This window comes from Poromitra crassiceps (genome assembly GCF_964638095.1).
Source record: "Poromitra crassiceps genome assembly, chromosome: 11".
In the NCBI taxonomy this organism is placed as follows: domain Eukaryota; kingdom Metazoa; phylum Chordata; class Actinopteri; order Beryciformes; family Melamphaidae; genus Poromitra; species Poromitra crassiceps.
The window spans coordinates 52,638,632-52,652,771 of NC_139643.1; the positions used below are offsets into that span (position 1 = coordinate 52,638,632).

Consider the following 14,140-nt stretch of genomic DNA (forward strand, 5'->3'; position numbering starts at 1 on the left):
GTTTTGTTCAGCATTTAAATGCCACACCAATTTATTGGTGTAATTGTTCCCAAACTCTTAAAATAAAGCCAAATCTTGACATTGGACAGTTTCACTTTTTTTTTTACAAAAAGTATCGAAAAGTATCGAAAGTATCGAAATACAAATTGGTACCGGCACCGAAACAGAAATTTAGTACCGCTACAACCCTAACACACACACATTCATACCTGGAAGCTGACCAGTACAACCACAGTCTGATCTGTTGGCCACTGAGCAGCTCCACTGGAGCGGTTGGGGATAAGGGCCTTGCTCAAGGGCACCTCAGTGGTGGTAATGAGGGAGGGGCAAGCGCTGCCTTTTCACTTTCCCCACCTAGATTTATCCTGCCGGTCCCGGGGATTGAACCGACGACCTTCCGGTCACAAGGTCGCTTCTCTAACCATTGGGCCACCACTGCCGGCATGATGTCCAATAGAGACAGTTGGCATGTGTGGGAACGCCCACAAAATGTTATACGGCTGGCGCGCGAGTGGGGTAAAACCGCCCATATATCTCAATGGCCTGACTCACCAAAGGAAGGTGCTGCGGCTCTAAACTACAGGTTTGGGGGTTCTAGAGCAGAACACAAGACATCTGTTCAGATGTGCGTTTACTGCAGTGGTTAAATCCCCGATCGTGTCTGCCTGGGCTGGGCTAGCAGCTGAATGCTAACTTTGCTGAATGGATAGAACAGGAGATTTACCCCACCCTGACCACGCCCCCAGCCAGGCTGAGCCAGCTAACCCAGCGTCTATGACGAGACATCGCCTCAACCTATCAAGAAGGGGTTAAAAAGCTGTCATTACCGTACCTTGTTGCTAAACTCACCGAGCTCAGCATGCTGCCGTTGTTAAAGTCATCGCTGCCTGTTAACCAGCCTGTCGCTCCTCCTGGCTCAGTTGAAAGCCGGTCCTGTTTGCTCTTTACTGCGCAGCTTTGCTATTCCTTTTCTCTAACTCTGTCAACTGTTGGATTCTTCATATTCACGGCCGTATTTCTGCAACTTGGAGAGAGTTTTTGCTGGAAATGATGAGAGCAGCCATTTTCCCACCGGCATTCTGCGAAGACCCGTCCTACTCTGCCTGTGATTGGCTAGTACTTTGCCTTCCTTTGTTGGGGTTGGTCAGGTTTTAGGCGCGAGGAGTGAGATCACAAAGTGATTTAAAGAGACAGTACAACAGTTATTCAACAGTACAACAGTTATTCAACAGTGCAACAGTTATTATAGATTTTGGTTCAGGATGGGCACAGCTGATTCAGTGGGCGGGCCCGGCTCCGGCCCGGGTCCATATGAAGTGGATATCCGCACACTGGAGCAGCTGTTGTGGTCGCCAAGAAATATTGGGAGCTGCTCCAATGTACAGATATCCACTCTTTTCAACTTTCATTTGTCAGAGTATCAACACACTGTGTTGTGATTGGTCAGAGTATCAACACGCTGTGTTGTGATTGGTCAGAGTATGCAGAGTTCCTGCACTGTAAGGGGAAGAAGTTCACCGACTTCGACGAGGTGCGCCTGGAGATCGAGGCGGAGACTGACCGCATCACCGGCCAGAACAAAGGCATCAGCCCAGTCCCCATCAACCTCAGAGTGTACTCACCCAATGGTAACACACTCTCTCTCTCTCACACACACACACACACACACACACACACACACACACACACACACACACACACACACACACACACACACACACACACACACACACACACACACACACACACTCACACACACCACACACACACACACACACACACACACACACACACACACACACACACACACTCACACACACCACACACACCACACACACACACACACACACACACACACACACACACACACACACACGCACACATCAAAAGTCAATTAGTCAATTTTGGTGAGTTGTTTCGATGCAATTGACTTATCCACGCACTATGTGCTTGGACGCCTAATAAACTAATGGTGATGCTGATGATCGTGATGGTGATGATCCCCTCCAGTGTTGAACCTGACCCTGGTAGACCTCCCCGGCATGACGAAGGTCCCGGTGGGCGACCAGCCGGCGGACATCGAGACGCAGATCAGAGACATGCTGCTGCAGTTTGTCACCAAGGACAACTGCCTCCTACTGGCTGTCTCCCCCGCCAACTCTGACCTGGCCAACTCTGACGCCCTGAAGATCGCCAAGGAGGTCGACCCACAGGGTGAGCCAGCACCCAGCAGCTTGGTTAGGTTTAGGCAACTAAAGAAACGTGGTTAGGTTTAGGCAACTAAAGCAACTTGGTTAGGTTTAGGCAACTAAAGCAACTTGGTTAGGTTTAGGCAACTAAAGCAACTTGGTTATGATCATGCAGCACCCTGTCCCGTCTGAGCCAGCAGCCTGTCTGGAAGATGCATTCACCAAGGTTTTAAAGTACTCGAGTGCTATTATACAGCTTGCGTACAAATGCAAATTGCTTGTATTTATATTTGGAAGCTTCGGTAACATCCACAGGCTCATTCTGAGATTTCGAAATGTTTGTGTATCTATTATTCTCTGTGCTCAAGGATAAGTTATTTGACAATTTAAAACACACATAACACTGCTTCACTGAAGACAGCCATTACGAAACTGGCTGGCATTAAAAAACTTCCAAGGATGAATTAATACACAAATCATTAACACATTCACTGCCAGCCTTTTTTTTTTTACTGTAGGTAGGTTCTGCCAGAGGTTTTTTTTGAGGATTCTGGCTCATTTTACAAGAGCCGAGGATTATTTTCTGCTTGGACTTTGTGAACAGAAAGTTCACAAAAGTACTAATAGAATGTGTGCTTTCTCTGTCTAAAAGAGTTAGTTTGTAGAGTTAGTAGTTATGTAGATATTAGCCGTTGAGTACAGCATGGTTTCAGCATCTGAGAGTGAAAGCTGAGATAATCGCAGTTTTGTGAAATTCAATCAAACAGGCAGAACAGTCACTTTAACCATTTATTTTTGGCATCAGTGAGAGATCAGACATCTAAACAATATAGTTCTGAACGCCCTCTCCTTCAAACTCCTCCCTCCGTGGGCGTGTCTGGTGGCTTTCAGCCTGCGTTTGTCACAAGCGAGTGTTCTGCTGCTGCTGCTGCTGCTGCGAGTTTGAGCAGCCTCCCTCCCTGGCAGCGAGTGTGGATAGGGCTCACTTGTTTCTTGGGTTTGAGAGCTTTGATGAAGCTTTGTGCGATTCTAGGCTTTATGCTGCGTGTTTCAAAGTGTGTTTTCCACCCAGTCTATTTTTGGAATCCCCCACCGCCAGCTCCCAGCGCGATAATGCGCGAAAGTGAAAGCGTTTTCGCCAATCCATTTTACAGTAGAGAATGGTTTCCTCGCGCGTTACCCTACAGTTTTGGCTCTGCTTTTCCTAGTGTGGAGAGCACTGTCGCCACTTAGTGGGTCCGTGGAATGGGTTGTACACGTTCGCTGACTCCAATATTTTTATAGGAGACGTGGGGAGCGTTGATCCACGTCCCACCGTCAAAAAAAAAAAAAAAAATTTTAAGCCGAGATAACTCGTCAATGGCAGTGAACGTGTTAATAATAATAATAATAATAAACATGGGTTTTTTATAGCACTTTTCTAGGACTCAAAGACGCTTTACAAAAAAAGAAACACTAAAGGGGCGGGGACGATGTAAGTGCAACAGACAATGGACAAACACGACACAGGCACACAGGGATAGGCAGGGGGAGCTAGGAGAAGGCAGAGGAGAAGAGATGGGTTTTGAGATGGGATTGGAAGACAGTGAGGGAGTCTGATTCTCTAATGTCCGGGGGGAGACAGTTCCAGGGCTTGGGAGCTGCCCTGGAGAAAGCTCTGTCGCCGAAACTGCGGAGGTTGGTTCTTTTTTAATATACAATAAAAAAGAAAGGCCCTATAACACTTCCTTGAGGGACCCCAAAGCAGGTGGCTTTAGCTTTGGAAAAAGTCCCGTTCACATCCATAGTCTGTGTCCTTCCGGAAAGGTAAGAAGTGACCCATTTTAAGGCCTGCTTATGTGGGTGTGCAGGTCTCAGGACCATCGGTGTGATCACCAAACTGGATCTGATGGATGAAGGAACCGACGCCAGAGACATCTTGGAGAACAAGCTGCTGCCGCTCCGCAGAGGTACGCTAACCCTACGCTAACCCAACACCGCTCACAGCCAGAGGTACGCAAGCCCTACACTACCCCAACATAGCTCACAGCCAGAGGTACGCTAACCCTACGCTAACCCAACACCCCTCACAGCCAGAGGTACGCTAACCCTACGCTAAACCAACACCGCTCACAGCCAGAGGTACGCTAACCCTATGCTAACCCAACACCCCTCACAGCCAGAGGTACGCTAACCCTACGCTAACCCAACACCCCTCACAGCCAGAGGTACGCTAACCCTACGCTAACCCAACACCCCTCACAGCCAGAGGTACGCTAACCCTACGCTAACCCAACACCCCTCACAGCCAGAGGTACGCTAACTTTACCCTAACCAAACACTGCTCACAGCCCGAGGGACCCTAACCCATACGCTAACCCAACACCCCTCACAGCCAGAGGTACGCTAACTTTACCCTAACCAAACACTGCTCACAGCCCGAGGGACCCTAACCCATACGCTATCCCAACACCTCTCACAGCCAGAGGGACCCTAACCCAACACTGCTCACAGGCAGAAGTACGCTAACCCATACGCCCATACATAGGCCCAATTATACTCCATTTTCATACAAAAACATATGTGTCCGTTTCAAACGGTGTAATCGTTACTGCCCACATACTCCCGTCTTTCACGTTGGTATCATGTTAAGCAAATAAGCAATACATCCACCAGTGGGCAGTAGAGAATCAAATGTGTGAGTGTGTGTGTGGTTCTGCTGCGTTTCATGCGTATTCGTAAGCTTTCAGAGGACAGACAGAAATATGAACGCAGAGTACGGACAGAAGGTTCTGTCCGTCTCCAATGTCCACAATGTGTGCTTTCTAAAGTACAGAGAGTTGTACTGATCATGTAACATTATGGTTATAGGTCAGCTAACATGCTATTGTCTGTCTTGATTTGTATAACTTTGTATTCTGTATTCTGAGATTTTCTTTTGTGCTTATTGAATTTCAGTATTGCTTGTCATTTTACTATTGTCATTTTACTCTTGCATTAATGGGGATCCTTTTAAATAAACAAATAAATAAACAAATAAATTGTGTGAGTGTGAGACCCCTAGTGGCAGAGAATTAAGTATGTTTAAAATGCAGTTTACACAGAAACATGAGCTGACTGTGTGTATGTGTATGCATGCGTGTGTACGTGCATGCATGTGTGCATGCGTGCGCCTGTATGTGTGTGTGTGTGTGTGTGTACTCTGCATGTGTGCGTATGCGTGTCTGTGTACAGGCTACATCGGCGTGGTCAACCGCAGTCAGAAGGACATCGACGGCAGGAAGGACATTGTGGCGGCGCTGGCGGCGGAGAGGAAGTTCTTCCTGTCGCACCCGTCCTACAGACACCTGGCCGACCGCATGGGGACGGCCTACCTGCAGAAAGCCCTCAACCAGGTACCATGGGATCCTTTTTCAAATGCCGGTGCTAAAACCATACTTAAAACGGTGCCGGTGTCCAAGCGGTGCCTGAACCAATACTTTTTATAGAATTTAAAGCAGAGACATTATCCCACAGACATGTAAAGGACTTTACTTGACATCTTACATGGACTTTTACATGGTCACTTTACATGGACATTATCCCACGGACACAACCCCTCCCCCCATTATACATCACTTAAGGATTTACTGGACACTTTACATGGACTTATTACATGGACATATATATATATATGTCACTTTAAAGGTCTTTTACTTTGCATTTTATCATTTATAATTTGAAGATTGTCTTTCTGTCTGCTCCATATTTTGCTATAGAGAGTCAAAGTGAACGTCACTTCCTGCTTTTCTCCCTGTACCAGCGTGTGAAAAAATATGAATGGTAGTGAACGCAGCGATACGCTACCTTTTTGATCGCGTTTGAATTGTGCCACGGGACACGTCATGTTTGTCAATGTAAAAGATAACTGCGAGTTGAGAAAGTCGCAGTTTGTGGTAAAACTGTAGCACTATAAGTTATAAATCAGAAAGACTACGCACAACCAGTCGCCTAAGTGACGTCTCTCCCGCCAGTCCATGATGTTGATGGTGTGACGTATAATGTGCGACATGAGATGTAGCTAATTCACAAAACTAAACGTTACGTTTCAGTTTTAGGACAAACTGCGACTTTCTTGACATAGTTATCTTTTAAATTGACCAAATTTAACATGTGTACCCCGTGGCACAATTCAAACGGGATGAAAAAAGTAACGTTATCTCTGCGTTCACCACCATTCATATTATAGTGAATAGCCTAATGTCTATCAGCATGTTGTTATGTACAATTCTGTCCACTAGAGAGCAGTCCAACCACTCAAATTAACTTCTAAAAGGAATATCTAGATTCTAGACCAGGGGTGCCCACACTTTTTCAGCTTGGGAGCTACTTTTAAAATGACCAAGTCAAAGTGATCTACCAAACATATTTATTTATATATATATACACTGAGTGGAAAACAGTGGAAACAGTGGAAAAACAGTGGAAACAGTGGAAAAACAGTGGAAAAACAGTGGAAACAGTGGAAAAACAGTAAAAAAAAAAAAAAAAAAAAAAAAAATCTTCCCCTCAATGCCATGCGATCGACCACACTACCTTCGCGATCGACCGGTCGATCGCGATCGACGTATTGGGCACCCCTGTTCTAGACGTTCTAGACTCTAGAATATTCAAAATATCACAAATATTCCAGCAATGATGTTTAAAGAGCATGGTGCAGGTGCAGCCTGCACAATATGATCATTTCTGAGTGCTTTTACGTCGGCCCTGGTATCTGTCACCTTTTTTCCCAGTCCATGACTTTACATCCCTGTGTCAATCTCTCTCCCCTCATCATGCACACACAGAAAGACAGGGAGATATCAAGATCAAACATTTTCAATGGCTTCTGTGTGCTTTAGCCTTTTGCAAAATCATTTTATTTTGAAAATCTGACTGGAAGTCGTATTGTTCTTATCGCTAATGGAACACAGGACTGCAGCCATCCAGCCTCAAATTCTTCAGTCTCTCTGTAGCGTTAGCTGGTTAGTTAGCTGGTTAGCTCGCTGGCCTGACCGGAGTCACAAACAGATGGAATTAAAATGTGTCAGACGATGGTTTTGTACAGCTTCAGCAGACATGAGTTGTGGCTAACATTAGCTGGCTGGCATGACATTTCACGAGATTTAACCAGATCATTGTGATTCAGACCACTTGATCTATAGTCAGACTCAGAAAACTTTAATAGTTCATCACATGTGACAAAAGGATTTGTTTTCACACGCTGGTTGGCCAAGGCAAGATTTGCCGTATTAAAAAATATATTTATCAAAAATAAAAATAAATAATAATCAGATTTTATTCAAATTGATTAAAATCGAATTATATTCGAATCTCGAAATTCGTTCCAACAGCCCTAACTTGATTTAGACTTCCAAGTGGAGTCCAGGAGTTAGACTGATCCCTCTCTGCCCCGCCTCTGTCTCCTGTAGTAACCAGGCAGCAAGCTCAGGCTTCTTCGACAGAGGAAGCTGCGGAATTGATACTGAAAGCTGTAGTTCCTTGAATGGCCACTTGAGGCTGGATCCAAAAGGGAGGCGTTCCCCGTTCACCCCCATGCTAAAATGCATGACTTTATGACAGGGTTTACAACCTGGTTCAAAACATGGTTTTGGTCTCTAGCTAATTTCATCTTTCATAACAATTGTACGGGAGTGCATTTTTATATAACTCGCTCGTTTAGAGTAAAATAGACGATAGAAAAGACTGTGTTTTGGGCGGGATTGACAGGTGGCCTATCCAGTGATCGTGCAGCTCGCCGATCATGGACCAATAGCTGGCAGTGCTGCAGCTCTGTAGGAAAGCCCTGGTCATATCAGTGCTGCAGCTCTGTAGGAAAGCCCTGGTCATATCAGTGCTGCAGCTCTGTAGGAAAGCCCTGGTCATATCAGTGCTGCAGCTCTGTGGAAAGCCCTGGTCATATCAGTGCTGCAGCTCTGTGGAAAGCCCTGGTCATATCAGTGCTGCAGCTCTGTAGGAAAGCCCTGGTCATATCAGTGCTGCAGCTCTGTAGGAAAGCCCTGGTCATATCAGTGCTGCAGCTCTGTGGAAAGCCCTGGTCATATCAGTGCTGTGGCTCTGTGGGAAAGCCCTGGTCATATCAGTGCTGCAGCTCTGTGGAAAGCCCTGGTCATATCAGTGCTGCAGCTCTGTGGAAAGCCCTGGTCATATCAGTGCTGCAGCTCTGTGGGAAAGCCCTGGTCGTATCAGTGCTGTGGCTCTGTGGGAAAGCCCTGGTCGTATCAGTGCTGTGGCTCTGTGGGAAAGCCCTGGTCATATCAGTGCTGTGGCTCTGTGGGAAAGCCCTGGTCGTATCAGTGCTGTGGCTCTGTGGGAAAGCCCTGGTCATATCAGTGCTGTGGCTCTGTGGGAAAGCCCTGGTCGTATCAGTGCTGTGGCTCTGTGGGAAAGCCCTGGTCGTATCAGTGCTGTGGCTCTGTGGGAAAGCCCTGGTCATATCAGTGCTGTGGCTCTGTGGGAAAGCCCTGGTCGTATCAGTGCTGTGGCTCTGTGGGAAAGCCCTGGTCGTATCAGTGTTGCAGCTCTGTGGGAAAGCCCTGGTCATATCAGTGTTGCAGCTCTGTGGGAAAGCCCTGGTCATATCAGTGCTGCAGCTCTGTGGAAAGCCCTGGTCATATCAGTGTTGCAGCTCTGTGGAAAGCCCTGGTCATATCAGTGTTGCAGCTCTGTGGGAAAGCCCTGGTCGTATCAGTGCTGCAGCTCTGTAGGAAAGCCCTGGTCATATCAGTGCTGCAGCTCTGTGGAAAGCCCTGGTCATATCAGTGCTGTGGCTCTGTGGGAAAGCCCTGGTCGTATCAGTGCTGTGGCTCTGTGGGAAAGCCCTGGTCGTATCAGTGTTGCAGCTCTGTGGAAAGCCCTGGTCATATCAGTGCTGCAGCTCTGTGGGAAAGCCCTGGTCATATCAGTGCTGTGGCTCTGTGGGAAAGCCCTGGTCGTATCAGTGCTGTGGCTCTGTGGGAAAGCCCTGGTCGTATCAGTGTTGCAGCTCTGTGGGAAAGCCCTGGTCATATCAGTGCTGTGGCTCTGTGGGAAAGCCCTGGTCGTATCAGTGCTGTGGCTCTGTGGGAAAGCCCTGGTCGTATCAGTGCTGCAGCTCTGTAGGAAAGCCCTGGTCGTATCAGTGCTGCAGCTCTGTGGGAAAGCCCTGGTCGTATCAGTGTTGCAGCTCTGTGGGAAAGCCCTGGTCATATCAGTGCTGTGGCTCTGTGGGAAAGCCCTGGTCGTATCAGTGCTGTGGCTCTGTGGGAAAGCCCTGGTCGTATCAGTGCTGCAGCTCTGTAGGAAAGCCCTGGTCGTATCAGTGCTGCAGCTCTGTGGAAAGCCCTGGTCGTATCAGTGCTGCAGCTCTGTGGAAAGCCCTGGTCGTATCAGTGCTGTGGCTCTGTAGGAAAGCCCTGGTCGTATCAGTGCTGTGGCTCTGTGGGAAAGCCCTGGTCATATCAGTGTTGCAGCTCTGTGGGAAAGCCCTGGTCGTATCAGTGTTGTGGCTCTGTGGAAAGCCCTGGTCATATCAGTGCTGCAGCTCTGTGGGAAAGCCCTGGTCATATCAGTGTTGCAGCTCTGTGGGAAAGCCCTGGTCATATCAGTGCTGCAGCTCTGTGGGAAAGCCCTGGTCATATCAGTGCTGCAGCTCTGTGGGAAAGCCCTGGTCATATCAGTGCTGTGGCTCTGTAGGAAAGCCCTGGTCATATCAGTGCTGCAGCTCTGTGGGAAAGCCCTGGTCATATCAGTGCTGCAGCTCTGTAGGAAAGCCCTGGTCATATCAGTGCTGTGGTTCTGTAGGAAAGCCCTGGTCATATCAGTGTTGCAGCTCTGTGGAAAGCCCTGGTCATATCAGTGCTGCAGCTCTGTAGGAAAGCCCTGGTCATATCAGTGCTGTGGTTCTGTAGGAAAGCCCTGGTCATATCAGTGTTGCAGCTCTGTGGAAAGCCCTGGTCATATCAGTGCTGCAGCTCTGTAGGAAAGCCCTGGTCATATCAGTGCTGTGGTTCTGTAGGAAAGCCCTGGTCATATCAGTGCTGTGGCTCTGTGGAAAGCCCTGGTCGTATCAGTGTTGCAGCTCTGTGGAAAGCCCTGGTCGTATCAGTGTTGCAGCTCTGTAGGAAAGCCCTGGTCGTATCAGTGTTGTAGCTCTGTGGAAAGCCCTGGTCGTATCAGTGTTGCAGCTCTGTAGGAAAGCCCTGGTCGTATCAGTGTTGCAGCTCTGTAGGAAAGCCCTGGTCGTATCAGTGTTGTAGCTCTGTGGAAAGCCCTGGTCGTATCAGTGTTGCAGCTCTGTAGGAAAGCCCTGGTCGTATCAGTGTTGTAGCTCTGTGGAAAGCCCTGGTCGTATCAGTGTTGCAGCTCTGTGGAAAGCCCTGGTCGTATCAGTGTTGCAGCTCTGTGGAAAGCCCTGGTCGTATCAGTGCTGTGGCTCTGTAGGAAAGCCCTGGTCGTATCAGTGCTTGCAGCTCTGTGGAAAGCCCTGGTCGTATCAGTGCTTGCAGCTCTGTGGAAAGCCCTGGTCGTATCAGTGCTGCAGCTCTGTGGAAAGCCCTGGTCGTATCAGTGCTGCAGCTCTGTAGGAAAGCCCTGGTCGTATCAGTGCTGCAGCTCTGTGGAAAGCCCTGGTCGTATCAGTGCTGCAGCTCTGTAGGAAAGCCCTGGTCATATCAGTGCTTGCAGCTCTGTAGGAAAGCCCTGGTCATATCAGTGCTTGCAGCTCTGTAGGAAAGCCCTGGTCATATCAGTGCTGCAGCTCTGTAGGAAAGCCCTGGTCATATCAGTGCTTGCAGCTCTGTAGGAAAGCCCTGGTCATATCAGTGCTTGCAGCTCTGTAGAAAGCCCTGGTCGTATCAGTGTTGCAGCTCTGTAGGAAAGCCCTGGTCGTATCAGTGCTGCAGCTCTGTAGGAAAGCCCTGGTCGTATCAGTGCTGCAGCTCTGTGGGAAAGCCCTGGTCATATCAGTGCTTGCAGCTCTGTAGAAAGCCCTGGTCGTATCGTGTCGCTGTGCAAGAACCCCAAGATGGCGACAGCCACACTCTCATACTCTAGGCTTCAAAACGGGAGTCCACAAACCAATGGGTGACGTCATGCTGACTGTCCATCTTTGAGACGGTCAATAGTAGTAACAGATTTATTTATTTATTTATTTAGCAACTGACCAACCATATCCGGGACACATTGCCGGCGTTACGCAGCAAGCTGCAGAGCCAGGTGCTGTCCATTGAGAAGGAGGTGGAGGAGTACAAGAACTTCAGACCAGATGACCCCAGCCGGAAGACCAAGGCCCTGCTACAGTACAGACACACACACACACACACACACACACACACACACACACACACACACACACACACAAGCACAAGTGATCCAAAAAAAAAATCTAAATTAAAATCCTATCTCTAAATACAATCTGGATAAGAGACGCATTTTAATGTAAGGGTTAAAGGGAGTGTTAGAGGCAAACAGATGTGACTGAGTTAAGCCAGCTTGTTGTTGAGCCGGTCTAGACTTCAGTCTGGGTCCGTCAGTCCAGAGACCAGCACAGCAGAGTCATTCAGATTCACTGCACCTGGCATGTCCTTAACGTACATGAGGAATAGAAGAGGCCCCAATATGGAGCCTTGTGGCACCCCAAATTGTATTTTCTTAGCTTCTAGAAAAGTCTCAAGGCTTACTGGCAGAGCAGTAAGCCTTGGCCCAATCTTGGAACCCATAGTCGATTGGTCTAACAGCGATTAGACTTGAGCTGCGAGAATCGAATGTTTCTCCACACACAAACATTGATACTTTTTATATGTGTTTTAGGTCCAGAAGACATTTTCGATAATCTCTATGAAGAGCATCTCTATCTCATCTGCATATGAGACGTTTCTCAACTTCAACTCCATTCTGGCATCTCAAGTTGCTAATTGGATTGCAAACAATGACCGGCGCATGAAAGAGGAAGTCTTGGCACAGGTGTCTGGTCCACTGGCTAGACTGGAAACCCCCAAATATTGGCCGCCGCCCCAGGGGCTAATCACCATCAGACCGAGACTGGGCTTGACCTGATCCAGTTCACGGAATGTTGTCTTAATCCCACACACTGCAGTTACCATTAAGTTATGTTAAGTTAATGGTGCTGTAAGTGATATATGTTTGTTAAAATAAGTGTTCAATAGCTCTACATTCTGAAGAAAGAGATGGGATCTCATGTGTTTTCTACATACTGCGGAGGACCCATACTACTGACCAAACATTATATCAGTGATGGCTGAAAGTAGAGCTATTTAACACTTTATTAAATGTTTATCTTATTTTATTTTAATACCACTTACAACACCTTTAAGTTAAGTGTGTGTGTGTGTGTGTGTGTGTGTGTGTGTGTGTGTGTGTGTGTGTGTGTGTGTGTGTGTGTGTGTGTGTGTGTGCGTGCGTGCGTGCGTGCGTGCGTGCGTGCGTGCGCGTAGGATGGTGCAGCAGTTTGCGGTGGACTTTGAGAAGCGTATCGAGGGCTCTGGAGATCAGGTGGACACGTACGAGCTGTCAGGAGGAGCCAAGATCAACCGCATCTTCCACGAACGCTTCCCCTTTGAACTAGTCAAGGTGACACACACACACTCACACATGCACACACACTCACACATGCACACACACACACACACACACACGCACACACACACTCACACACACACATGCACACACACACACACACACACACACACACACACACACACCCATTGGATGGCACTACATGCTGCACAACACCAGCTTAATGACTGTCCATTTGTGCGTGTGTGTGCGTGTGTGCGTGTGTGTGTGTGTGTGTGTGTGTGTGTGTGTGTGTGTGTGTGTGTGTGTGTGTGCAGTTGGAGAGTGATGAGAAGACTCTTCGTAAGGAGATTAGTTACGCCATCAAGAACATCCATGGAATCAGGTGAGCTTCAGTTAGGCCCATTGCACACTACTCAAACATTCTACAACAAACACAGACAACCACAGAAGTTTGTTTGGTGCCATGGACTGTCTGTCCTTGTTTGGAGATGGAGATGTGTTTTTCCCCTCCAATATTTTATTTTCAACTTTTTTTTGGAACAAATCACGAACGAGGCAAACGAACAGGCTCAGACACAGAAAAACAAAACAATATCGACATTCAATAATTACAACATCATGCTACCAGCCGCCTAAGGTGCTTATACGCAAGGGGTCCATGAGAAACCATCCAGGCGAGTCACCCGTCTCCTCCAACCTCATTGAGGTAGGCTAGAAACGGCTCCCAAATAGAGTTGGTCCTCAGGAACCTAAGTCTCTCCATCCATATAACAGAAGTCATGTCCGTCAGCCAGAATTGAAAAGATGGTGAAGAGGGGGACTTCCATTCCTTCAGGATGAGTTTTTTGGCAACAGTTGTCCCGTGTGTTTGAGATTGTTGCACAGCTGTAGGGAAGTCGAGAGAGGACTCCGAGCAGCCAAAGATGGCGAGTTCTGCCTCCGGCTGACGGGTTATTCTGTACGCTTGAGAGTACCAGTCAAATATTTTGGCCCAGAATGCTTGAACTTTGACCTTTGACCACCAAAATCTAATCAGTTCATCCTTGAGTCCAAGTCGACGTTCGAGGCAAATCTGATGAAATTCCGTCAATTCCTCAGAGATCGTGTTAACGAGCTTGGCGTTCGTGAGGTCACAGTGACCTTGAACTTTGACCTTTGATCACCAAAATCGAATCAGTTCATTAATCAATATTTTTCTTACAACTTGTTATTTTTGCTAGTTTATGCAATCTTACAGCTCTATCCTCTCCTCTCCTTCCTCCCTTGTCTCCTCTCCTCTCTCCTCCCCTCTTTCCTGCCCTCCTCCCCTCCTCTCCTCTTCAGGACAGGTCTGTTTACTCCCGACATGGCGTTTGAGACGATCGTGAAGCGTCTGATTGACCAGCTGAAAGAGCCGTGTCAGAAGTGTGTTGACA

At 47.8% G+C, this 14,140-nt stretch overlaps 1 protein-coding gene across 2 annotated transcripts in view; it reads left to right on the forward strand.

Annotated features, from left to right (window-relative positions):
* The window catches only part of LOC310785644 (dynamin-1-like), a gene marked incomplete at both ends in the record, with an annotated part of 55,667 nt that overhangs the window by 11,390 nt on the left and 30,137 nt on the right, over positions 1-14,140 (forward strand). For both annotated transcript variants that reach the window (XM_083646789.1, XM_083646790.1), the window contains 8 exons: positions 1,479-1,628; positions 2,011-2,214; positions 4,040-4,138; positions 5,403-5,563; positions 11,343-11,485; positions 12,641-12,776; positions 13,040-13,107; positions 14,049-14,140. The exon at positions 14,049-14,140 is cut by the window's right edge and continues 47 nt beyond it. In XM_083646789.1, coding sequence (XP_083502915.1) covers positions 1,479-1,628; positions 2,011-2,214; positions 4,040-4,138; positions 5,403-5,563; positions 11,343-11,485; positions 12,641-12,776; positions 13,040-13,107; positions 14,049-14,140 — 1,053 coding nt within the window. The remainder of the gene's footprint in view (positions 1-1,478; positions 1,629-2,010; positions 2,215-4,039; positions 4,139-5,402; positions 5,564-11,342; positions 11,486-12,640; positions 12,777-13,039; positions 13,108-14,048) is intronic.